Here is a 27,086-nt window from a genome sequence, read left to right on the forward strand (position 1 = left end):
TATTCCCCTCCCCCCAACTGCCATCCTTTCGGAGAAACCTTCCCCTGAGATGTGCTGGGATTGACAAGCCCCCCCACTCCAACAGGCAGCTTCTGACCAAGATTGCTCATTGGTGAGGAAAAAGCATGCTTCCTAAGGTTTATGGCTGCCATTGTTACATACAGTGCTTTTTTTCTTTAAAAAAATGTTTAGGGGTACTCTCATTTTGACTCAAGAAAATCACAATTTTGTAGTTCAAATTGTGGAAAATAAATACAGTAAATGGACAAAAGTGCAAAGATTCACAAAATGTTTATGGGTATGTGTACCCCTGCGTCCCCCCAGAAAAAAGCACTGGTTACAGACCTGACAATGGAAGGTTCTGGAAGTGTGACCTCATTGCTCTGGGAAGTGGTGCTTCTTTGTGTGAAGGGGGAGATGAGGAAAGAGGTGAATAGGTGGGAGAGGGAAAGGCTAAAACTGAGTGAGGGTAGGAAGTAGGGGGTCATACTGAGCTAAAAACAGGAAAATAAAAAGAAGAAAGGCAGATTTGGGTCAAATAAAGATGTGGAGGGGGGAAGGAATAGCATGGAGATGTAAAGAATGGCAAAGTGGGGAATAAAAGAGTGATAAGCAGGGCCACTGACAGACTTTAATGGCCCTTTAGGCTGATACTGCCCTGTCTGATGTCAACCTGGGTCACATCTTCTACATCATCCATTTCAAGCAGATGGATTCCCCAAAGAATCCTGTGAATGAAAGATTACCCCTCACAGAGCTACAATTCCCAGCACCCTTAACAAACTGTAGTTCCAAAGATTATTTGAGGGAAGCCATGTGCTTTAAACATATGGCATAGATATGGCCCTGCCCACCCACCCACCTGCTGCTGCTGTTTCCGCATCAGAGTCTCCTGCTGTCAGGTCAGTTACCTCAGCCCTCTTCTCCCTGCAAACATATTACCTGGTGGCGGCAACTCTTATTATGGGAACTGAGCCAGTCCTCAGCTCTGTGCTACAGTGGTTGGCCACCATGTTAAATTCCCCAAGAGGCAACGTCTGATGTTGGTTGCTGCAATTTGGGGAATCTAATGCGGTGGGTGCCTATATCCGAACGGAGTCTTCTTATGACTTGGCTCCCATAATAAATGCCAACAAGTAGCACACGCATGGGGTGAGAGGAGCTTCTGCACTGTAGAACTGATAGCAAGTGGGTGGGGATCCTGGTGGCAAGGTCAGAGTGGTTGGCAGTGGGCCCTTCTGGGCCCCCAGACCTTCAGGAAGCGCCTGACTATGCAGACCCCTAATGCTGACCCAGGTGATGAGGGGAAAGAATTGTGCAGGAAGGGAAAATATGCCTAGAGTAGAAGGGATAGAAATGCTGACAGAGAAACTGAGTGGAAAAGCAATGGAGGTTTACCAAAGTGTGAGCTGAAGGAAGTTTAAGGAATGAAAGAAGTTGAGGACAAAAAGAAAAATGAGCAAATTAGAGAGGAAGGGAATTTTGAAAACTTAGTGTACATCGGGGATTGCTGTCTGGCTCTTTTCTCTCGAGGAATTAAAAACAAACAAATCACAATCTGAAACCATTATTGAAGCTCTGCTGTTTTCATTATGTCCAGAGAGAGTGAGAGGGAATGGGTCAGGGAGTGTGTAAAAGCAGAAAATCATAAAGAATATCTATCCATCTATGTATCTGAATGCAAGAGAAATCCAACCTTACAAGCAAAGCAGCAGGACGCATGGGGCAAGGAGAAAGCTGTTTACTGTCTTCTTCAGCAATGCAAACCAGACATGGAGGGAAAACCATGTGCATGCTAAATATGTGTTTCCCCCCATTTATTTTTAAAAGAGTTAAAAGCAATGAGGTCTCAAACTTACGCAGAAAAGGGATCCCTAGCTTTGAGCAGTTTTCTTCTTGCCTGCTTCCCTTCCCTGGGTTTGTCCCCCTCCCCATGGGCTATTTTTAACGGAAATAATAAACCTCCACACCCCTGCTTTATATATTAATGTGAAAAATATGTGTTTGACATATACCCATTTTTTTAGGCACCAATGACTTACCAGGTATATTGTATTTAGGCGCAGTAAGAATGCATTCAGACATGGAGAATATTGTGTTAGTTTTCCTGGTTATAATGCTAGTGCTTCTGTCTCATTTTTCAATGTTCCTTTCAGATGGCGCACCAACCAGGCACACCAACTCCAGGGGTTGGAGCATCTTTGGCCCCCTCAGTATTTGTGGGCAGGGGGCCCTGGAAGGTGCACTGGTGTGCTCCCTGGAATGTACCAAAGGATTGTACCAAAGCACCTCAGGTGGCCCTGCTGGGGCGGCCTCAGCCTTGTGGCAGCGACAACAAAAACAGGTATGGCGTTGGACGGTGGTTGGGTGGGGGATGGCAGGCCAAGTTGGGGGGGGGGGCAATGTTGAGCACAAGACGGCGCCTTTGTATGGAACTGTGCCTTCTTGACTAATATATTGGCATGTTGAGCTAAATTTTATTCACAGCAGTGGGCATGGTACGACACCACAACAAATGTCATTGGACAATACTGCTGCTCCCCCACACTTTCTGCACATGGATGTTTTTGTTCCCCCACAATTCCCCCATGGAAATTGCAGGAAAGAAGTGTATGCCAATATACTGCCCCAAATCTCGTCATTTGACTCCTATGAGTTTCTGGGTTACGGTGGCTGCAAAGGTTTTCTTTTTCTGGAATCAGATAACATGGAAATGAGTGCTAAACACATGCTAGAATCCATTAGTTTTCTGGAAGTGGCTTTTACGACATGCGAAAGCTGAAATATAATGCCAAAATTAACAGGAAGATGTCAAGAAATGGAATAAATTGCTGTATGAATGTAGTTTGTATTAACTACATATTGTTCCCTTGAACACAATCGTGACCACTTGCATGGACACACTTTTGCAGAGGTTCACTGCACACACAATGTGCAGATGTTGGGGGCTGAGGCTGGTGGGGCACACAATGTTGTTGATATAGGCCAGCAGGCACAGTCCTTTTCTGCCTCCATATATCAGTCCTAGACTGCTGAGGCCCAATCACGTATGATGCTAAATGGGTCATTAGGAAGCATCTTAAGATTTTAATAATAATAATAATAATAATAATAATAATAATAATAATAATAATAATAGCAGGTGCCAGCAACCTATGATTTTTATCAAGTCCACAGCACTTGGGAGAGGTTTAATATTTCCCTCCCCAGTTGCAATCTGGACAAATATCCAGGTATGGGGAGAGGGCAGGACAGACAGCAACTTTGCATGCATTTCCTGCCCAGTTTGGCTGCAAAACTGCTCTGCCTGGGAGTTTTCCTTGGTCTGGAGAGTGGTCATGAAGTGCAGTGACTGAGTCGTGTGCTGCCTTCATCCTGTAAACCAGGGGTCAGCAACCTTTTTCTGCTGTGGGCCAGTCCACCGTCCCTCAGACCATGTGGTGGGCCGGACTATATTTTGAAAAAAAGAATGAACGAATTCCTATGCCCCACAAATAACCCAGAGATGCATTTTAAATAAAAGGACATATTTTACTCATGTAAAAACATGCTGATTCCCGGACTGTCCATGGGCCTGAATGAGAAGGCGATTGGGCTGCATCTGGCCCATGGGCCTTAGGTTGCCTACCCCTGCCATAAACTGAGTATTGATCAGGTGAAGGTAGAAAACCTGGATGGATGGTCCAGAGCAGTAGCTAGCATGAAGACCTACAAGGAGACATGCACATGAATTGTGATTTTTCAGGAGACCAATGAGCAGGGGAGTCAACAAGCTGTTCATGACTCAGCTTGTTTGTGAACACAGCACACACACTATTATTATTTATTATTATTACCTTGGATAGGACTGAGATTTTATCACTGTGGTTCCTGTACTAGGCTTCCCTGGTGATGCAATGAGGAAGAATATCCCAAGGTAATCCTCTAGGCCTGGCTTTGAAACCAGTAACACCTGGCATTGAGATATAAATTTTCAAAGCATGCTAGAATCCAATCCAATTTCATTTTGCTTAATTATAATTTCCTAATGCCATGGGAGGAAGCTTGTCCCGGATGCTTAAGAACATCAGTGCTTGTGGCCATGCCATGATTATGCTGATGACAACTGTGTAAACCTCCCTAGTTAACCTGGAAGTGGCCCAAATTGGCTGTAGTCACAGAAAATAATATATAGTCTCAGAGCTGTGTGAGAACAGCTCCCCAGAGCTTATAGCCAGGTCAGTTTGACTTGGGCTACAGACCAGACTGCTAAAAGCATACTTATTACAGCGACAAAGTCTTATAAACCCCACCCAAATGACAGAAATGGAGGGGTGGCGGGAAGCAAGGTTGCTAAAAATAATCCTACATTTTATAGAAATCTCCTCTTACAGACTGAATAGTTACTGTTTAACGTTTATTCTGTATATCCAGTATGCAGGCTGTAAGAAGCTGTAAGAAGCTAAAACAGTGCCACCGATGCTAAACAGTAGGCTTTTGGGAATACCAAAGTTTGACAAAAGTAAATTTTTGCCCCCCTGAGCCTAATGAGACCTGAGCATGCTTGATGACCCTGGATTGTTGACTGACTTGGGGCCAGGTAGTGGTGGCGAAATGGAGCACTGTATAGGAGGGCATGGCTGGCTGACTGGCTGGCTGGAACAGAAGCACTCAGCTCCGCAGCATCTTGTTGTAGATCCCACTTGGGTACACCAACAGAAGTCCTAATATTCCGGATGCTAGTCTTTGTATCTAAAATGGCACCGCCCACACAGATGACAGAGGTTGTTGGGATGGGGGCAACAGGCAGTGCCCCAGCTGGCTCCAGCCACTGGCTGGCAGCCAGGCGATCACCGGTCTCCTTTGGAACAGCATGTCAGCGAAATGAGCCTCTGAAACGTTAAGAGAACTGTGCATGCTCTATCAGCAGAGTGAATAAATCTTCTCACAACGGAAGAGGCAGACAGAGCCATGTGTACAGCATTTTTTCCAGCATAGTTCAGGAACAAAGGAAAACATGTCTGCTTCCCTTTGTCTCCAGCAAAACAGCAATACAAAAGCAATATACAAAACAGAAGTTCCCAGCAGACTGTGCTGGAAATGTAAACAGGCATGTGACACACAATAGTCATGCCTGTCCCTTTTAAGGTGGAACGGAACTATATCCTAACAGAGGTGTCACCAGGCTCAGAGGAACCCCAAGATTTACAGAAGTGTACAAAATCTTAAGGAAAAAACCCCTAAGGGGAGACCTCTCCAATAGCCTAATGAAGATTGAACATGCTCAGTGACCTCTGCTGATGCTGACAGTGGGATGGGGATAAAATAGAAAACTGGGGGTGGGGGCAGGGTAACAAACCCTGAACAGGGAGCACTCCATATGGCATCATTTTGCTGCCCGTCTCACTTGCTTCTTCTGCCAGGAGATTGAGGCATGATGTCACCTACCCCAATACAGAAAGTCTATTGTTCTTCCATAGCCGTCTGCCTTTATGATTATAGTCAGTAGACCAGGCACCATGCTAAGATATTAGCACTGTAACTGTCATGCTGGAAGGGAACAACAGGAAGAGTAAAGCACTTGGGCCTCCTTCCGAATAGAAAGGCTCCCTAGTCCAAAAAGCTTTTGACTTCCACATAGGCTGCAAACGCTATCATTACAATCAGTACCAATTGTTTCTGGCTCATTCTGCATCTGTGGAATGACAGCTGGTTGTTTCCCCCGCTCTACAAATCAGCATCAAAGTCATTTCGAGGACAGCTTGGCTTGAAACTTCTGCCCATGGAATTCAGCTTTCCTGCAAAATGAGAATGTCAGGAGAGAATTTCTTTGAACTGAATTCAAGTTAGACACCAATGCATTTCTAAGACTCAAGGTGCTGGGGAAACAAGACTGCAGCTCCTGCAGAGGGTGATCAAGGCTGCTTAAGTGCTGGACCTTTTCACCCCTGAAACTGGCCCCTTAATCTAGTTTTGTTGGGTGGGGGTAGCAGCTGCCACACATTGTCAGAGGACTGCTCTTTGTGATTGTACAGAAGCTTCAGTTTGACACACAATGGGTGTCTGAATGATGGAAGGATGGCTTTATGGTTGCTTATGCATGGGTTTTAATTTCTTTAGGTTGTGATCTATGCGTACCCAGGAATAAGATCCACTGAAGTCAGTGGAGCCTACTTCTGAGCAGGCGTGCATAAGATAAGGTTTACCAGACGTCCCCGTTTCTCGGAGGCAGTCCCAGGATTTACAAATCAGTCCCCTGACAAAATCCTATCATTCCTGCTGAGGCTGAAAAGTGTCCCCGCATTCATTGAAAAAAATCTGGTAACCTTAGCATAAGATTGCTCTGATCATTACTGGGTTGTGACTAATGATAGCTTTGTACTAGTGGAAAGTGTACCTCTTTGTGCAAGGTGTGGCAACCTGTTTCTGTTGAGCCAAAAGCTGGTCGTGAGGACAGGGGACTTTCAAAAACAGTGTAGGATGTGAAGGGCTTCTGTGGGTAGGGGAGGAGGAATGAAAATCACTGTTCTGTGAGTGGAAAACTCTTTTCACTAAATCAGAGAGCCATGTTTCCTTGTGAACAACCTTCTGGGGCCACATGCTAGGCTGGGAAAAGGAATGAATGTGATTCTTATCTCTATTACACTACATTCCAGTCACACAAAACTTAAAAGATTTACACACACACACACACACACACACACACACACACACACACACACACCCTATCTGTGCACACAGTTCTTCATCCAGGCAATCAAGACATATTCCAGGCACAAAGCGCTTCAGTGCCATGGTCCAGGGAGAGTCTGAGGGCCCCATGGAGAGGTTTGGAGGGCCACATCTAGGCCCTGGGACTGAGGTTTTCTATCCCTGCAGTAACGCCAAGGCACTGTAGAATGTAACCTCCTGGTTTTAGGATTTAGGTAGAACAGCTCTAAGTATTTATCCATGCTTCCTCCCTCAAATAATTGGCTGAGATAAAAATGATGAAGTGGGATACAGATAACCTAGCTTTAGAATATGAAGAAATGTGTTTACAAAACTGCAGCTCCCTGGGCCAAAGTTGATGTGATGTTAAATGTATTATTGCATTAAAAATGTAAGTAGCCATGCATGTGTGTAGGGGGGGGGGGGAGAGACATAGGATCGTGACTGCAATGCAGAGTGGGAAGAGAGGTAAGTATTTTGACAGACAAAGAAATTTTGTGGAGATGAATTTTTCAGTTGTTTTAAGCTAGAAGCTGGCACCTAGTCCCAAACTGTTGGTACTGAAGAGAATGCAATCTCTTTTTTTAAAAAAAAGTTGATAGAATGGATTATGGAAACTATCTCTTTATTAGCTGCAGTTGGCAAAATTCTTGCAAGGATTTTAGGAAACCATCTCCCAACTATATCCAAGGCCACCCTTCCTGAATCCCAAAATGGTTTTCAACCTTCTAGGGGGGATAGTGGATATGATTTTCACCGCTCGACAGCTTCAAGAAAAATGCAGAGAGCAAAACCAATCCCTGTATATGGCGTTTATTGACCTGACTAAGGCCTTCAGCACTATAAATCGTAATGCTCTGTGGACTGTCCTTCTGAAAATTGGCTGCCTGGATAAATTTGTGAACATTCTTCAGCTCCTCCATGAAAATGTGGCAGAAACAATTGTGGATAACAATGGCTGTCAAAGTGAACCATTCACAGTGGGATCAGGTGTTAAACAGGGATGTATCATCGCTCTAACTCTAATATTTTCATTGCCATGATCCTACACATTGTCAATGTAAACTGGGGTAGAAATCATATATTGAACAGATGGAAAGCTCTTTAACTTGAGTAGACTGAAAGCAAAGAGTAAGGTTACCATAACTTACGTCATAGAGTTTCAATATGCTGATGACAACGTAGTGTGTGCTCACTTAGAGGATGACCTCCAAACCATCCTAAATATCTTCGCAGAAGCTTACGAAAAGCTTGGCCTATCTCTCAACATCCCAAAAACCAAAGTGCAGTATCAACAAGCACAAAACAACCCCTTTGCAGTGCCACAAATCCAACTTAATGGTGTAACGCTGTAACGTTGGAAAATGTCAATCATTTTTCCTATCTGGGCAGTTATCTTTCCACAAGGGTTGACACTGATGCCGAAATCCAGCATCGCCTGAGCTCTGTGAATGCAGCTTTCTCCTGATGGAAGTGCAGAGTGTTTGAGGACTGGGACATTCACAGGGAAACCAAAATGCTTGTTTCCAAAGCTATTGAACTACCAACCTTACTGTACACTTGTGAAACATGGACCACTTATAAACGCCATCTCCAACTCCTCGAAAGATTCCATCAACGGTGTCTCTGAAAATTTTTACATATCACTTGGGAAGACAGGCGAACTAATGTCAGTATACTGGAAGAAGCAAATATCACCAGTGTTGAAGCAATGATTCTTCAACATCAACTTCGTGGGACTGGTCATGTTGAGCGGATGCCTGATTATTGTCTTCCAAAGCAACTACTCTATTCTGAACTTAAAAATGGAAAGTGTAATGCTGGTGGTCAACAAAAGAGGTTTAAAGACTCTTTCAAGGCAAATCTTTAACAATGTAATATAAACACCAACAATTGAGAAACATTGGCCTGCAATCGCTCCAGTTGGAAAGCAGCCTTTACCAAAGGTGTCATGGACTTTGAAGACACTCAAACTCAGGACGAAAGGGAGAAATGGGTTAAAAGGAAGACGTGTTTGGCAAACCCTCACCATGATCAACTCCTGCTCAGAAACCTATGTCCCCACTGTGGAAGGACATGTGGATCTAGAATTGGCCTCCAAAGTCATCTGTGGACACACCATTAAGACTGTGCTCATGGAAGACATTCTTACTCAGCTACAAGTGGTTGCCAAAGAAGAAGACCAATGGTGGGTAACCGTTTTTGGCCTGAGGGCCTCTTTCAACCTTGGTCAACCCTCCAGTGGCCACATTCTGGCACTGAGTGTGGCCACTCCAATAAGAATGGAAAGATCTGTCAATATCAGTTCACTCAGTTTCTCATTTTCCCAATCTTAAATTCCACATTTGTGCAGCAGTTTGCAGTTTTAAAGAAAAGAAAAACACTGTACTGTATTGTTAGTGAATTTTTTTCCTAATAAACACATTTGGGATGCAGTTTTGACTAATGTGCAGCTTTTTGCAAGCAGTTTCTCTTAATATACTGCATGTTATTTTCACTAATATATTCATTTTTATGCATACGTTCCCCTAACATATGTATTTTTTGTTAACATTGGTCATGTTTTTGTTTCGCTTTAAAGGAGGGGTGAATAATCTTTTTTTGTGTGTGGTTTTTTTGCCTCTGAAGGTTGCATTCCCTTGGGAGTAATATGTCAGATTCTGCATACCATCAGTTAGCAGGGCTGGAGCCACTCCATACCCTTTCTTACACAGCACTGATTTATTTGCACAGGCATACAAGGATGTGCTCCATTCATTCTCACTCACACAGCCTCCAGCCTCCATTCATCTATCATCCATTCATCCCACACTCTTTCTCTCTCTTTCTAAAGGGGGGGGGGCAGGAGAAAGAAAGAGTGTGGGTGGTGATAACTTAAGAGAGAGAGCACTGATTATCTTAATTTAAGATCACCAGCCAACACTCTTTCTGTGTTTTCTCTCACATGTGCAGAGCCTGAGTCTAAAGCAATTGCTTTATAGCCAAAGAAGTCAGAGCTATCCTAGAGCAAGAAAGATGCTTAGCACAGTTATGTTTATTAACCATTATTCTTTATTAGACCTCACAGAGGTGTCAACTATACATACAAATACATTAGAAAGATACCCTCTTACAGTAATGTTTCACATTTTGGACTGGATCTCAAGAGGGAGCAAACAGTTCAGTACATTCTACCAACCTAAGGTTGCCATAGTCTTTATTTTATTATACAGTGTGACCAAGCCCTTTTTTATTTTTTTACTGCATCAGTGGATATTTAGAAAAACAAACAATGAAAACCAGACAACTAGCTCTTGAGATCTTTTGGACCTATCATGATAAATGCATATAAAGAGCTTTTTAAGAAGCATGAATACACTATTGGTTTATTGATCAATGTTTACCGAGTTAGAAAGTTTGCACAGAGTGGGGGACATGGCTAAATGGTTCCAAGGTACCTGTGAAATAGTAAGATCAGTTTTTTCTTTTCGCAAGCACTAAAACCTTCATTACTTGGCATTCCTGTGTATCTGTGGAAAGCTTACCAGTGCTAAATGGGGAGAATAATGGGGTGAGTTCTACTGTTGAAGTAGTTGTTTGAGTGGGGTGGGGGGTTCTGCAACACACTGATGTTACATACACAGTATGAAATATTATTTACTTGTCATTAGGTCATGACAGTTTGCATTTTGAATGAGCACAGGGAAAATAAAAACTGTACAAATCCAAATATTTACAGCCCAATCTACAAAGCATTGTGCTGGTGCATTGCCCATCTATCTCAGTACGACATATGCCGCCAAAGTGTTTCAAGGATTATGGACTTTTTTTGGTGTGTGGGAGGAGCTGACAGGGTGAGCAAATGATGTCTCTCATCATGGTTTTTGCTTATATGCTTGCCGTCAATAGCCTTCAGTAGTGAATTTATATGAATTCAAGTGCCCATATACAACCATGCTTGTATAATCTAAACCCTGAGGTTGCACATACCTTTTCTTAAGATGTAAGTGGGCCAGTTCATGTTCTGATGTTGACCATACTCTTAATTTAAGGTAAGTGGGCCAGCTCATATTTTTGTTTGGAAGAATGGCATTGTGGAAAACAAATGAATATTAATCTCAACATTTAGCACTTGGGCAGCTAAGTAACTAAAAATACATATAAGCTAGATGACTAATTATGACATTCTAGCTTTGCAGAGGGTCACTTATCCAGGTATCAGTCAGTCTTTGATCCTGTTGTCTTATAGATTAGATTATGCTGGACTCGTATGGAAAAATATCGGCTGGAGGCATACTGGAAATGTGCATTTAGTTTTGTTGTTAGCTGTGCCTCTAGAGATGTACGGTACTTATAACAAGCATGTGGTACTTCAAAGTCTCCCAGAACTATGTGAAACACTTCACCACATTCTGATTGTTTTTTTAAAGCAGCATATGTCCTTTCCCACTAAGGAATCTTGTTTTTGGCTCGCAAAACCTATTCAGGAAAAAACATGCTGTAACACACCAGCTGGTTGCTTCAGTTGCTTCGTTACTCTCCTTGGGTCACAATTGATTTCCATCACTGGAATTGGTTAGAAATGCATCAGCGTCACTCTGTCATACCTCAAAGTAAAAGTTGTTCTCATTTACTGTATAGTGTAAGGAAGCTTGCCCTTGTGTAAGTTTGATGCAGGCAAGTTCCTTGCTTAAAGCTCCAGTCCTCAATGGGGCTTGTGCCGGCGGAGCGCTTTGGGGATTGGGCTGCAAGTGGAAATAAACCTAAATTACAAAACAGTTTTGGTAGACTGCTTACAACAGGCATTTAAGCTAATGGATCGATTACAAGAAAGTAGCAACAACAATTAAGGCGTGCAAAATCATGTACATGCATGGAGCCTCCCCCCTCCCCAGCACACAACCTTGGCTAGCAAAGACATGTTCAAAGTGCTCTATCCCCGTAAATTTCATTTTGCAATAGCAAAGTGCTGTTCATAAATTAAGGGCAATGGAGTACTGCATTTTCTCCTTTGCAAGTAAAAAAGGAAAGGTCTCATTAGGCAGGATTTGGACATAGGCTGCGGCCCACAGGCCAATGAAATAGGACCACCATAGCCATTTTGGGCACATGAAGTTCTGCAAGCTCAAGTAAAGCTTTCCTTGCCACTGCTGATGTTGGGAGCATCCAACTAAACACCTGTGTTAGGTTACATCTTGGCCATCAGCAGCTCCATTCCTTTCCATGAATTGAGGAAATGTTCTGCATATGTAGTATGGATTCCCACTGATGTGCACAGATTATTTGCAGCCATGGAGAATAGGGGCCACTTCTGCACATGTGAGGCTCCAGGTTGTGTGAGTCCAGTACCTTCAGTGAAATATGTATGAATGTACTCAAAACTGGGCATCCATCTCTATCTACAGTCATCGTGCTATGTGTATTGCCACATTAAGCATTGAAATAATCCATCAGTGCCATTGAGTACCAATAACAATCCCTATTGATGTAAGTGAGGCAGGGCAATTCAACCAACACTAAAGTTTTCTGGTTTAATGCTGTTGTAGCTTAGTTTGAGGAATTATGTAATTTAAAAAGAGAGAGATATAAAGCAAATAATAAATTAAAAAATGAATGAATGAATGAAAAACATATTTTCAGACATGGGTATCATATGGTTATACTTCTTAAGGGTCCAGGATTGGCTGTGGCTCCTTGTCATGTACCCTAGTCATATACCCTTTAGAAAACCTAAGTCTGCTTCTTTTAATGTGGGAAAATTCTACCGTACTTTATATTGAAAGTCAACACTTTCAAGTGCCATTATTTTCCTCCCATAATGAAAGTAGGATGACTCCTCATGCCAAGCATAAGTTGCCAAATTCCGCATGCAAGTTGTACATAACCTATAGCCTTACTTTTAAGGTTACTTAGCCACAAAATCACCCCATTTAGTGACCATTATAAAATGAACAGGCTTTCTTAGTAAAGCAAGACATTATTCAGGAGCAGCCCCAAAAAAGAAAAGAAAAAGAAAAAAGAAAAGGAATTTAATGATTTTCAGCAAGAAGTGCATCAAGCAACATTTCACACATTAATTCAGTCAGTCTTTCTTCAATGTTCCCCCCCCCCTTTTATAATGTTTTTGATTATGCATCAGATATTCTGCATCCTTGGACTTAAGTTTATTGGTGGCCAATTATCAGTAGATCTATTTGGTATCTACTCATTGGTATCTGTGAAATTTAAACACAGAGGTAGGGTGTCAACCCCAATATTATGTGCAGTTGTAGCAGCAAATAAGCAAGTTAGAAGTAGACCTGTGAAACATCTGGGCCCGTGTTATTATCTGGTATTAGGATCTAAACTGGGAAATCATGGCAACGCTATAGAGTAGTGAGCAATACTATGCCAGAAAAGAAAGACCACAAGAATAAACAGTGGGTTGGATCCTGGCAAAGTCATGCTATGGTCCTGTTTTAAAAGTTAATCATGACAAATATTCCACATTGATTTCAATGGGATCTAATTATGACTGCACACCGAATTGACAGGGAGACATTTTGAAAAACGTTGCTGTATGCAAATCATGGTGGCCACTTGCACAATTTCCCAAAGTCAATTGCATGGGCAACCAGATGTATGAACAGGAGGTAGAGGTAGAGGTGTAACTGTGGTCTAACGGGGCTGCAACTAACAAGCAGCACAAGGTAAATTTTCCTTATTGTCTGAAACAGGATGTCCCTGCAGCCAAGGGCCCTTTCCAAATAGTCCAGGTTTGTTGTTGTTGTTGTAGTAAGCATAGGATTAACAGTAGTCCCATTCTCCATTATGACCTCGTTTTCTGTGTAATTGGAGTGGGGTTGCCTAGCAAAAACATATTGAAAGAGACATGTATTCCACTGCTGGAGAGCAGGAGTGCACAGCTGGTGTGCGTGAGACAAAGTAAACCTATAGAGAGAGAGAGTTTTCAAAAATGGTACTAGTGAGCAGAGAAGGAACGTGCATGGCTAGGTGTTGTGATGTCACAGTGACCATTCAATAGATGGCTGTGGTAGTAGCACAGCAAAGTTATCCAAGAAGTGCTAGTGAATGAAACACATGTTTTTGAAGTGTTGGTTATGCCTGGTTTGCAAATATAAGGCTGTGCTGATACATTTCAGTGAAAACAGCTACAGCATAAGATTTCTGAAAATAAATAATGCAAGTGAGAAGCAGAAAGTTGTGGTTATGTTGCAGGTTATTGAAAAGTGGAATATTTTTTTTCAAAGCATGCGCCCTTCATGCAATCAGTATGGAGCTAGATACAGATGCTAGTATATCTCTAAGGTAGCATGATAGAGCTATCAATGTCCAAGGGCACATATGTTAATTTCTCCTGTCCATATTGTAGTTGTGTATGTGCCATGTAATAAATGGCAAGAGAGACGGCATAGCTCAGTGGTTCAGAGGGTGCCAGGTTCAATCCCTAGCATCTCCAGGTAAAAAGATAAGGTAGCGAGGAGAAAATAGCTCCCTCTTTGAGACCCCGCAGAGCTTCTGCCTGTCAGACAAAACAATGCTGGGCTAGTTGGACCAAGAGTATGATTTGGTATAATATAACTTCATAAGTATGTTTTAAATTTCAAGTTTCACACACCCCTTCAAATATTGTCTTGGAGGGAATTAAGGAGAGACTCCAATAGCCTTGTTTAGAATTTGCAGAAATGAGTTTGTAAAACAGAAGCCACTTGGGAAGGTGGCAAAATCTAATCATGCTTTAAACATTTGGATGACTAGAGACTGTAGTGACCTGGCCAGCAACTCACTTTCTTGGAGAGCTACTTTTATGAGGGATGGTTGGCCAGCTCAGCATCTATGGGCTAGGTTTAGCCCAAGTGTCTCCAGTGGCAATGTGGGACAGAGAAAGTAAAGATGTGCACTATGAACAGTATTTGTTGAATTATTCTGCCTTCAAGCATGTGAAAAACTATTGGCCCTGATCCAGCAGTTGTGACTAAATCACATTAAAGCAACAGGTCTTCAGCTAGTTTATGAGACTAACTTGTCACAATTAACTTGAAGTCAGCTGGAACCACTATCTGTACCTAGCCTCAATCTTTCAAGGGAAATGAAAATATTGTCTAGTTGTGTCTTTGTTAGAGTGGTATCTCTATATTGTATTATATGTAGTCAAGTTTCAGATATTCTTATAACCTCCTTCATGTAAAAGTCAAACAGAAAAAAATTGTACACAAGATACTGTGTTTGAGCAATGATAGTCCTTGTAGAATACTGTAATATTATGATAAGCAAAAATGTCTATTGCAGGATTAAAATGAATATAGGTTTGCATTTAGGATTTGTTTCTCCTTCAAGACAGGAATTTGATTTACACGATTTACCAAATGGTGCTTCTTTATAGTTAATGGCTTGTGAGGAAAGTCACCAATGAAGACTTGTGACTTGTTAAATAGAGCAAAAAATCCTAATCCCCCTTTTAAAAATAATCATCAAATGCACAGGCATTTAAACTAGAGAAGCCATTTGAAACCAGAACAACGGAAAGTCTCTTTGAATAAACTATAAAATGTACGGCATACTTGTTTGAACTGCAATGATATTTTTAAAAGAGGAATCAGTGGTATATATTGTGTCTTTAATAAATTACTACAATTCATTTCCAGGCTAAAAGTAGTTTTGAAACACATTAAATAGACTGAATATACTTTCATCAGAACAATTTCCCCCCCTATCTAAACGCAAAGAATCTCCAATCAGATTTAACTTTCATTTAAAAAGAACCATAAAGGTCTCATTTTTGCACATTTTGATGTTTGTGAAAACCATATAAAGTTTTTCTTTTTTAAAAAAAAATCACACATACAGACTCAATGCATGCACACAATTTCAGTTTCACAGAATGCTAGCCATATATTTTCAACTCTTTCTCAAAAGCTACAGAATATGTCACTTCTTCTCCCCACCCCCATTAGAAATGGATGTTTTTTTTCTTTTCACTTCAAGGCATTTTTTTTTTTTAAAAAAGCTGTGATTTGTACCTAAACCAATTTCTCTATAAATATACGTTTTATGTTTGTGGGCCTACCCTTGAGTTATCTGTTATAGATAAAATAAACTCAATACAGTGGTACCTCGGGTTACATACGCTTCAGGTTACAAACGCTTCAGGTTACAGACTCCGCTAACCCAGAAATAGTGCTTCAGGTTAAGAACTTTGCTTCGGGATGAGAACAGAAATCGTGCTCCGGCAGCACAGCAGCAGCAGAAGGCCCCATTAGCTAAAGTGGTGCTTCAGGTTAAGAACAGTTTCAGGTTAAGTACGAACCTCTGGAACGAATTAAGTACTTAACCCGAGGTACCACTGTACACTTTTGTCTCAACCAAGCTAAGGAGATCCATACATGTAAGTAGGCTTCTATGCATGAATCACTGGCAAGAAAGAAGTACTGTTTTGGGGGGTCAGGTGTGGGGGACCTTGAACGGGGTAGCTGTGCCCCTGAAGCTCCAGGTGTGCAACCTGGGAGTCATTTTGGACTCACAGCTATCCATGGAGGTGCAGGTCAATTCTGTGTCCAAGGCAGGTGTCTCCCAGCTCCATCTGGTACGGAGGTTGAGATACTACCTGCCTGTGAACTGTCTTGCCAGAGTGGTACATGCTCTGGTTATCTCCTGCTTGGACTATTGCAATGCATTCTATGTGTGGGCTACCTCTGAAGGTGACTCGGAAACTACAATTAATCCAGAATGCGGCAGCTATACTGGTGACTGAGAGTAGCTGCGGAGACATATGGTCTTGAAATACCCACATTGGCTCTCAGTACATTTCCGAGCACAATTCAAAGTTTTGGTGCTGACCTTTAAAGCCCTAAACAGCCTCAGCCCAGTATACCTGAAGGAGCATCTGCACCTCCATCGTTCAGCCTGGACACTGAGATCCAGTGCCGAGGGACTTCTGGTGGTTCCCTCACTGCGAGAAGTGAGGTTACAGGGAACCAGGCAAGGGGCCTTCTCAGTAGTGGCACCCACCCTGTTAACACCCTCCGATCAAGGAAATAAACAACTATCTGACTTTTAGAAGACATCTGAAGGTAGCCCTGTTTAGGGAAGTTTTTAATGTCTGATGTTTTACAATTTTTTATGTAGTGTAAGCCGCCCAGAGAGGCTGGGGAAACCCAGCCACATGGGCGAGGTTATAAATAAAATTATTATTATTATTATTATTATTATTATTATTATTATTATTACTTGGTAGTTCAGGAACCATGTATAGAAAAAGTATTTTTTTTTAACCGCACTCTGTGTTTTAGGACTTCATTCATGCATGCAGAAGGCGCGAGTAAGGCTCAAGTGTGTCTTTCTTGTTGTGTGAAAACACTCCAGGGATTATCACCCTTTGAATGATAATTTGGACTTCTGGTCTTAACCAAGGGCAGGATGAAAGGTTTTTGTAATTTGGTGTAATTAGAATGGATTATATCCATATGGTGACTTTGCCTTAGTGGAAAGTGCCATATTGTATTCTGCTCCAGAGGGACTCTGGAGGAGGTGGTGGACTTAAGTGGGTAAGGGCATTTGAAGAAAATCAAGTGAAAGGTGATTTCCACCAAGGCAATGTAACCACTGCATACAAACAATCCCAATGTTACCCCTGTGCAAGAATACACGATGCTTTTAATGAGTGGAGGACTGTGCCATGACCCAAAGTTCCACGCAGGCATCCTGTCACAAGCACAGTATTGTCCCCTTCATTAAACAGAATGGGAGCTTATAGGGTGCCCTGGAACACTCACAGGCACACTGGAGCTTCTGAGTGCGGCTTACGGATTTAATCCATTAAGCACTGTTGTATTGCAACATTCATTCATCCCAATGGGGTTAGAGCAGTATCCCTGTTTATCCCACCAAAACAAATGGAAATTAAGCTGCAGCAGTACTTAGCCCTACACTTCTGTTCTGATAATGTGACACCTAACATTAGTATTAATTTTGGCAATTTTATTTCTCTCTCATTTTTTTTTTAAATGTAAGTACTGTCCCAAATCCCCCCCCCCTTTTTTAAATGACAAAAAGTTGAAAAATTATGGCTAGGCAAGTTTCTATTTTAAAAAGCAAAATCTATATATCTGTCAATTTATTTTTTTAAAAATATGCATATACTTTCTTTTATAGTTTTTTTTTAAAGTCAAGTACTTTCTTAAACAAAACAATAGCACCACTTTGGCATAGCTGACCAAATCAGTAAAAGGTAAAGCAAAATTGCTACAGGTCCCCCCTGCCCCCCCAATCCTTCATTTGTATATCTCTTGCTTGTAAAAATGGAGTATACTTGAATACAGCAGAAGACTTCATATGTATATACATTCATAGGTTCCAGCCTCCATCCAAAGATATATAAAAATTACTGCTAGGTACGAATAAAATTGATATCCTTTCAGAGGGCCAACACAAGACTGTTGCAACATCTGAGCCTGTTTTGCATTAAATCTAAGCTTATGCAGCATGATCCTATGCAGAAAGTAAACCTCTCTATGTCCCATTGAACTGAATGCCTTTGTTGTTATGGGCAGGTCAGGATTACAATGCAATCCCAGCCCCATTGAGTTGAATGAGACATTCTCCCAGGAAGGGGTGCAGAGAAAGCAAGCAAGGCTTATTTGCACACAGTTACAATACTTATTGCATGCAAGTGTTTTTAGGACAGTCTAAAATTACATGATGTTATTTTATTTATTGGCTTGTTTCCTCACTGTAGTCCTTACTAAAACATTACTGAGTCAAATGATTTGTGGGTTGCTTGCTTCTCACCTTGGCTCCAGTTAGAGTTCCTATTCATGTCACAGTTTAAATAAAGCCTTACGGAGCACCAAGGTAGGCATTGCAATCTTTTTTTGGGGGGGAGTTGAAGGGTAGTACCACCTGGGACTCAAGTTACATAATCAGCAGAATCACATGGTGAGGTTCTTGCTGGACAGTATCATTTTGGAAATACTCTGGGCACGGAATACCCTGCAAACGAAAAAGTAGCGTGTCAGGGAGAAAATGAGGTTAAAATCATTTTTCCTTATTGCTATTTTTCTGTATATAGGCAGTTTTATATACAGGCAAACATTTCAGACCTGCAATCTCCCATCTGCAGTCCTAAGTGGTACAGTACAGCAAGAGTCTTTTGGTTGCATTGCTCAGGTCTACTTGATGATGTCCCAGATATTTAGTTTACAGTGATAAGAAAGTAGGGTTATAAACCAGAGCCTAGAAGAACTTAGGGAAATCACCAAGGACCTGGCACACTAGGGAAGCACCAGTTGGGTACACGTGTTGCCAAGCCATAATTTGTATCTTTTCAATGTCACTCAGAGCTAATTCCCAAATTGCCACTAGCCAAGAACAAGATGCCAGTTTCTTTGGAGTGGCATCATGCATTGGTTTGTATGTTGCCACTCAGTTTGATAAACAGAGTCAGACAAAAATCTCATCAGTATGGGATAGCAATGTTATTACTTGATATTGGTAGTTATTTTTTTAAATTATTTGGAAGCCTTTTTTAAAATTATGCATGTTGTCAGGGAACTGCCATCGGAGGAACAGGTGGGGAAAGGGCTCACGGAGGCTGTGAGGGACTCAACAGCTGAAGCAGGGACCAGCAGGGGGAGAGGCGGGTCTCTGGAGGAGGGTCTCACGGAGGCTGAGAGAGACTCAGCAGCTAAAGCAGGAACTAGCAGGGAGAGGGGTGGATCTCTGAGGGAAAGCGAGCAAGAGGGAGGGCTCAGGGACACGTCCAGCGAGAACAGTGGGGAAGTGTCTGAAGCTCCCATAGGGAGACCATTTCCTCGCCGGAAGCTGTCACGCCGCGAGTCCCGAAGGCGTGTTTCCGTTAAGGAGCTTTTATGCTGGAGGCGCTTCCGAAAACAGCCACTGTCGGAATCTGCAAGCGACTAGAGCAGACATGTCTGAGGAGCTCTGTCACAGACAGAGGTTTGTGGAGTTGCACAAACTCTGAGGGACTACGATTTTACGCACAAGCAGCTCATCATCCCATCACAGCATTCCGACAGTCTTTGTAAGCTGCATGTGCAGGAGAAGGCATCATGAGCAACCCAGCCGGAACTGGAGAAGCAGGAGTTGGAGCGGGTCCAAGCTTGGAAGAAAGGTACCGAGCGTTGGAAATCCAACTGGCGCTGCAGACGGCGAGGCTTGAGGAGAGAAGGGCTCAGGATGCAGACAAGAAGGGGGGAGCCACCCAGTTCACCAGAAAGGTACCAGGATTGGTGCAGAAGTTTGGGGGGGACCCCAAGGACTACCATGCCTTTAGAACAGAGATGCAATATGCCCTCAATGTGCAGTTTGATGAATTCCCTGACGAGGAATCGCGAGTGGCTTTTGTGATTGGGCATCTTGAAAGGGGGGCGAGGGACTGGGTTAGACCCCTGATGGCAACGCATAATGACGTCCTAAAGGACACCATGAAGTTCTTTCGTGCAATGGATCTCATGTTTTCCAGCGATATTGAGCAGGGAGTGGTGCGCAGACAGCTAATGGCTTGCAAGCAGGGAAGCCGATCTGTCCGTGAGTACTGGACTGAGTTCACCATGCTGGTTCACAGATTGGGGTGGGACTTATCGGCGGCACCCATTCAAATGCTATTTGAAGAAGGCCTTGCTTCGGCTGTGAAAGACGAACTTTCCCGGGGTCCTAGAGCGGATTCTATGGATCAGCTGACCAAATCTGCGCTGACCATAGGAGCGCGCCAGGAGGCGAGGGCTTTGGAGAGGCGGGAAGGGAAGGGGGAACATTGGAAGGAGTTCCGCATTCCAGACATTCCAGAGACAACTTTCCCGCCGGCAGAGCCGATGGAAATCGGAACAGCGCGCGCGCGCGCAGTTTCAAAGCCCAGTGAGGGGGGAAAGAAGGAGGGAAAAGGCGCCCGGAAATGCTATCTCTGCCAACAGCCAGGTCACTTTGCCAGAGTCTGCCCCCAGAGGAAGGAATGGCAAGGGATGGTGGGAGCTGTTGAGGGAAGAGAGGAGGAAAAACCGGAGCAGGTAAAAGCCAACGCCTGGTTGCCAACGTCGGGGCACAGCAGCCAGGCCAAAGAGCAGTGAAAGTGCCCACGCCAGAACCTCCTAAACCTGCCCTAGTGATAGAAGTGTCGCTAGAGCTGCAAAATGGACACCCCCTAAAGATAAAGGCGCTGTTGGACTCAGGCAGCTCCTGCAATTTCATGAGCAAAGAGTTTGCAGCTGAACACCAGATACAGACTATCCCTTTAAGCAACCCCCTGCAGGTGACCACGATCGATGGCAGGGAGTTGTTGGGAGGAGAGGTCAGCTTGCAGACCGTCCCAATGATAATGAAGGTGGCAAGGCACACAGAACTGATAGCGTTTAATGTGGCCACCTTGGGAGGAGCTCCTATTATTTTGGGGATGAGCTGGCTAGCGTTACATGATCCGCTGGTGGGCTGGCATCAGAGAGTGGTTTCCTTTGGTTCAGCACATTGCTTAGAACACTGCAAAGGGGGAAAGGGTTCAGCAGGGGCCCAAGCCACCCTAGCAGGGACGGAAGTAATGGAGAAAGTGAAGGTACCACCACAATACGCAGATCTCAGCGACGTGTTCAGTGAGAAGGAAGCTGACCAACTACCCCCGCATAGACCCTTTGACTGTCAAATCAATTTACTCCCTGGGGCACAGCTTCCTGTAGGCAAGGTGTATGCCATGTCAGACAGAGAAATGCAGGAGCTAAGAGAATTCATTGACAAGAACCTGAAGAGAGGCTTCATCAGAGAGTCCAGAGCAGTGGGAGGTAGCCCAGTGTTTTTTGTGGATAAAAAAAACACGGACAAGCCGAGACTTGTGTGTGACTTTAGGGGGTTAAACGCAGTGTCAGAACCCTTGGCTTTCCCTATGCCCAGGATTGGCGACATTTTGACCAGGGTGCGGAAGGGAACGATTTTTACAAAGCTGGGGCGTACAACCTGATACGTATAAGGAAAGGGGATGAATGGAAAACCACCATGTTCACCCCTTTGGGGGCGTTTGAATATCTCGTGATGCCATTTGGCTTACAAGCAGGCTCGGCGTGCTTTCAATCGTTTATGAACCACGTACTGGGGCCTTTGCTTTACAAGAATTCTGTGGCCTTCCTAGATGACGTGTTGGTGTATTCTGAGAATGAAGAGCAGCATGTGAGAGACGTCAGAGAAGTGTTGAGCAGGCTGCAAGCCAACCGGCTGTGGGTGAAACTGGAGAAGTGTCAGTTTCATACCAAGGAGGTGGAATTCCTGGGGTACCGCCTGTCAGACAAGGGATTGGCCATGGATCCCGGCAAGGTCCAGGCAGTGCTGGAATGGAAAACACCCAAAACCAAGAAGGATGTGCAGAGGTTCCTAGGGTTTGGGAACTTTTATCGTAAGTTCATCCGAAACTTTGCCCACCTGACGGCGCCCATTACGGACTGTCTCAGCAGTATGAAGAAATTTGTTTGGACTGAGGAGGCGGAGCGAGCTTTTGAGGAACTGAAAAGGGCCTTCGCTTCTGAAGAACAACTTCTGCATGTGGATTTACAAAAAAAGATGAGAGTCGAAACAGACGCATCAGACAGAGCCATAGGGGCGGTGCTTCTTCTGCAGCCAGGGAAGGAGGAGTCAGAGTGGAGACCGTGTGCTTTTTTTTCGCGAAAGCTGAACAAATCCGAGAGGAACTACACGGTGTACGACCGAGAACTTCTTGCTATTCATGAGGCTTTCCGGAGATGGAGGCACCTGCTGATTGGCGCACAACATAAGGTGCAAGTGTGCACTGACCACAAGAACCTAGAGTATTGGAGAACGGCACGAGTGCTCAACCAACGGCAGTTGAGATGGGCCCAGGAGTTCTCCAAATTTAACTTTGAGATTTGTTACGTGCCAGGCCCAGAGAACGTTAGGGCGGACGCTCTCTCACGCAAACCTGAATATTTGGAGGGGGAGGGAGCACCCGAAGAAAGACATGTCATTCCAGAGGACCGCTGGGTGTGTGGGGCGGCATTGGTGGGGCAAAGGGAACTGGTAGAGGGAACGGAGAATGATGAATACACCCAGGACAAACTCAGGGGTCTCAGGAGGGAGGGAGATAAACCCGGGGGTTTTGAGGAGAGAAACGGGGCGTTGTATTACAAGGGAGCGTTATATATACCTGAAGGTGATTTGAGGGAGAAGGTACTCAAGCAGCTGCACGATAGCCCCACAGCAGGGCATTTTGGGCAGCACAAAACCATGTGGCTGGTTACCAGGGAATTTTGGTGGCCCAAAGTCAGGGAAGATGTGCGGGAGTATGTGAGAGGGTGTGACCAATGCCAGCGAGCCAAGGGGGAGAGGCGGGCACCTGCAGGGTTATTAGAACCGCTACCCACACCTGAAAGACCATGGGAAGCAGTGGCAATAGATTTTATGACTGATCTGCCAAAGTCCAGAGGGAAAACAGCCATCATGGTTGTGGTAGACCTGTTAACCAAAATGGCCCACTTTATAGCCTGTTCACATGCTGTCACGGCAGAAGAAACCGCTAAATTGTTTGTAGAAAATGTGTTTAGGTTGCATGGCGCCCCCTTGAGGGTGGTTTCAGACCGAGGGAAACAATTTACTTCCAGGTTCTGGAGGAAGCTCATGAGCTTACTGCATGTAGAGGTCAATTTTTCGACTGCCCGGCATCCTGAAACCAACGGGCAGGCGGAAAGAGCCAATGGCATCCTCCAGCAATATTTGAGGTGTTATGTCAATAACAGAGAGAATGATTGGGTGGAGAAGCTGGCGTTGGCGGAATTTGCCTACAACAATGCGGAGAACGTGTCCACGGGGATGAGCCCCTTTTTGGCTAATTACGGGTGCCATCCCCGGGCTTTCCCAGGGGGGGAAGGGGAGAACTGGAGCGTTCCAGCTGCCGAACAGTTCGTAGAAGAAATGGAAGCGATCCATCGCCAGCTCCAACTTAACTTAGACAGGGCCAAGGAGGAATATAAGAGGCAGGCAGACAAAAACAGAAGAGAAGGTGAAACCATTAGGGTGGGGGACCAGGTGTGGCTGTCAACCCAAGGGTTACCATTCAAAGGGGGTTGTAAGAAGTTAAGACCCAAAAGATTGGGTCCCTTTGAAGTCACGCAACAGGTCAACCCAGTGGCTTTCAGACTCCGGTTACCGAACCACATGAAGCTGCACCCAGTTTTCCACCGGTCGTTGCTGTCACCGTATAAAGGGGACAGAGAAGGGAGGGTCACTCGGGGACCAGCAATGGAGGAAAGGGGACACAGCTACCATGTAGCGGAGATCCTCGATTCCAGGTGGAAGGGAGATCAAGTAGAGTATTTGGTAATGTGGGAAGGGGAACCGGAGTCGGAAAACACCTGGGTCATGGCAGAGGATGTCAATGACGAGGTTTTAATAGAAACTTTTCATCAGAGGTTCCCATGTAAACCTCAGCCTGTGGAGAGGTTCCGGAGGGAATACTTTGCCACCACCGACGAAGAAGAGGAGTTGGAGGGGTTTACAGATTCCGAGGAGGAGGAGGATTCGGCGAGCCGGAACGGCGACCGATGGAGGGAAATGTTCGAGACGTCTGAAGATGAAGAGGATTCTTTTCGGGGTTTTACCTCATCACCGCCCAGAGGAGAGGGAACAGGAGGGGGTGAAGGGGGCCCTGGAGGGGAGGTGGATGTCAGGGAACTGCCATCGGAGGAACAGGTGGGGAAAGGGCTCACGGAGGCTGTGAGGGACTCAACAGCTGAAGCAGGGACCAGCAGGGGGAGAGGCGGGTCTCTGGAGGAGGGTCTCACGGAGGCTGAGAGAGACTCAGCAGCTAAAGCAGGAACTAGCAGGGAGAGGGGTGGATCTCTGAGGGAAAGCGAGCAAGAGGGAGGGCTCAGGGACACGTCCAGCGAGAACAGTGGGGAAGTGTCTGAAGCTCCCATAGGGAGACCATTTCCTCGCCGGAAGCTGTCAGGCCGCGAGTCCTGAAGGCGTGTTTCCGTTAAGGAGCTTTTCTGCTGGAGGCGCTTCCGAAAACAGCCACTGTCGGAATCTGCAAGCGACTAGAGCAGACATGTCTGAGGAGCTCTGTCACAGACAGAGGTTTGTGGAGTTGCACAAACTCTGAGGGACTACGATTTTACGCACAAGCAGCTCATCATCCCATCACACATGTGTTTCCTACAAATTCCTTCCCTTTCACCTTGGGCTTAGTTCTCACGCAACTCCACTGTTATTTTGCTTTTACCTCTTACTGTTTTTGCCAGACCCTTCCATAAAACAAGCTACAAAATAGCACCATTGTACTATGAAACAGTTTTACATAATGTTGATTATATGTGTGTTATTGATATGCTAAATTTTTTACATACTGCACTATATGGAGGAAAAGACGTTTTATTTATAGTGTGGCAAAATAACTCATCACCTGAAAAAATCACCAAGGATTTAAGATAGCCTTTTGTGTGCTCTTAACTGATTCTAAACAACAAAAAACAACACCCCAATTGTCCATGTTGTATCTATTTGTATCTTCATGTGTTGTGGTGGTGAGCCTTTGTCTTAAAATCTGTTACCCTGATCCAGCAATTTGTTGCAAACAAGGGTTTCTCATGCACATGTGGAGCTCAAGTGTATGCAGTCAGTCCCATTCACTTCAGTGACTGAGAGTGTAATGTGTGTAGCCATTTTATTCATCAAAGTAAATGGTCTTCCATTCTACACAGGAACTCTGTGTGCTTATTGAACCATGTAAGGATCCCTAACTGGGGTGAATGCATACAACTCACATGTTGTCAGAATGCTACTGGTGTAATTGAAGTGTTACTGTCGCTGCTACTGGGAATGCTAAACTGTGCAAATATAAAAGGGGCAAACAAACAATGGTATCAGACACTGCAAGACAGAGTCTGTTGCTTGTATGGAAGTGCAAATATTAAAGACAAAACAAAAAAACATAACCCACTTAGACAAAGCTGGTGAATGACTCCAACAGCAGGGTTCATAAGTTATTTTAGTGCAATTGGATCCATCAAAGGCCTGTACATCTGGTGGCTTTTGAGGGGCACAGGATTCATTGTGTCTCTCTGTGTATGTGTCTATATATGTATGTGTGTGTGTGTGTATGACATTTATAGCAGGTGAACAATTAGAACAGCGATCTGCCAGTCTCAGAAACATTTTAGCACTGAGTTGATTTCTATTGGAATGTTTACTTGCATTGTTCATTGGGAGAATGCCCATTAGTGGAAATTTCACCAAGCTTATTGAACTTTAGTGTTTTGTCCAATGTTTGACAATTTATTTACAGCAAAGTATCCTGCAGATGGCACATTCATTCTTCACTTTTATGGATGATATTTTCTTACATTCTGTAGTTCCTGTTTCCTGTGTTTCCTCTACTCGTGTTCTTCAAATGCACTTCCTGAAAATGAAAGAAAATATTTACTTATAGAGACCTTTCAGCACACTTTACAATTTATTTATTTTTAAAAAAATGTTATTCACCCTCACAAACTATATTATATTTAGAAACCTCTCTGAACATGAGAGATGATGGTGTGTTAACCTCTAGAAATAACATTCCTTTTCTTTGCACCAGTGCTTTGATTATCACTGGAGTGGCTGCAATGACAGTGCAGTGTACAAATGCTACTTTTGTCTGAGTGACAAACTTTTGTGACTAACTTGAACAGCTGAGATCATTTAAAATCAATGGAGGCATCTGGTTTGTGTTTGAATATCCTCCCAGCCTTAATGAGACTTTTCCATGCAGCCAATGATATCAATGGAACAAAATCACTCTGAGAGCTTGGTCCCATTCCCATAGGATGATTTGTCTCAGTTTGATCACTCTAAGTTTTCTTGACAGGCTGTGGTCTGTTCTTGCAGGAGGCAAACTGGTTTATGGTCCACATCTGGCTCCTGATCAGCCTGGGAAAGATGGTTTAAATAAGCCAATGCATTTATCTGACTGATTTGGAATTCTAGGCCACCTTGTTCCTAAGTCTTGGCAAAGGGTAGAATATTAAAAAACCACCATTAAACTTTTGTTTAATATTACTTTTTTACGTAAGACCCACAGATTTCACTTGGATAATTGTGCATTGGATTGTAGTTTTTAAAAAAGAAAGAATTTATAAGAGGGGTGTTTTATAAATGTTTTTAAAACATTTTAAAAAATGTTTTCAAAAATCAGTAAGAGTAATTAAAATTAAGAATTGACACTGGGCAGGTGTTTTCTCTGTATTTTTTCCCCAGTGCTCATCTAAAACTTTTCTGCATAGGCAAGCCTAGTCAGACATGTAAAGCTGTTGTGTGTTTTCAACTATAATCTTAGCTTAGAACGTATACATTTACCTGTTGATTTTATTCATTTCACTTTTTATATGCTCATTTTTAACACTGATAATTACTGACAGTTCTATGGCATGTCTTAT

The 27,086-nt window shown here is 43.6% G+C and overlaps 1 protein-coding gene and 1 long non-coding RNA gene across 5 annotated transcripts in view; one reads left to right on the forward strand and one right to left on the reverse strand.

The window, feature by feature from the left end:
- The first annotated feature begins 34 nt into the window (after window positions 1-34).
- LOC308596946 overlaps window positions 35-27,086 on the forward strand; it is a 60,915-nt gene continuing 33,863 nt past the window's right edge. Inside the window, exons 1-2 of the long non-coding RNA XR_014012748.1 lie at window positions 35-112; window positions 2,157-2,344. This is a non-coding gene — a long non-coding RNA (uncharacterized lncRNA). The remainder of the gene's footprint in view (window positions 113-2,156; window positions 2,345-27,086) is intronic.
- IGF1 (insulin like growth factor 1) overlaps window positions 9,705-27,086 on the reverse strand; it is a 76,601-nt gene continuing 59,219 nt past the window's right edge. For 2 of the 4 annotated variants that reach the window (XM_081212293.1, XM_081212296.1), the window contains exons 4-5: window positions 26,016-26,071; window positions 9,705-18,657 (exon numbers count right to left, since the gene is read on the reverse strand). In XM_081212293.1, the coding sequence (XP_081068419.1) occupies window positions 18,597-18,657; window positions 26,016-26,071 (117 nt within the window). In that variant the 3' untranslated portion in view covers window positions 9,705-18,596. Of the gene's footprint in view, window positions 18,658-24,824; window positions 26,072-27,086 lie in introns of those variants that run through there. The other 2 variants (XM_081212294.1, XM_081212295.1) reach the window with 2 other exon arrangements.

The sequence above is a fragment of the Podarcis bocagei genome (assembly GCF_964188305.1).
Source record: "Podarcis bocagei genome assembly, chromosome: 10".
Classification (NCBI taxonomy): domain Eukaryota; kingdom Metazoa; phylum Chordata; class Lepidosauria; order Squamata; family Lacertidae; genus Podarcis; species Podarcis bocagei.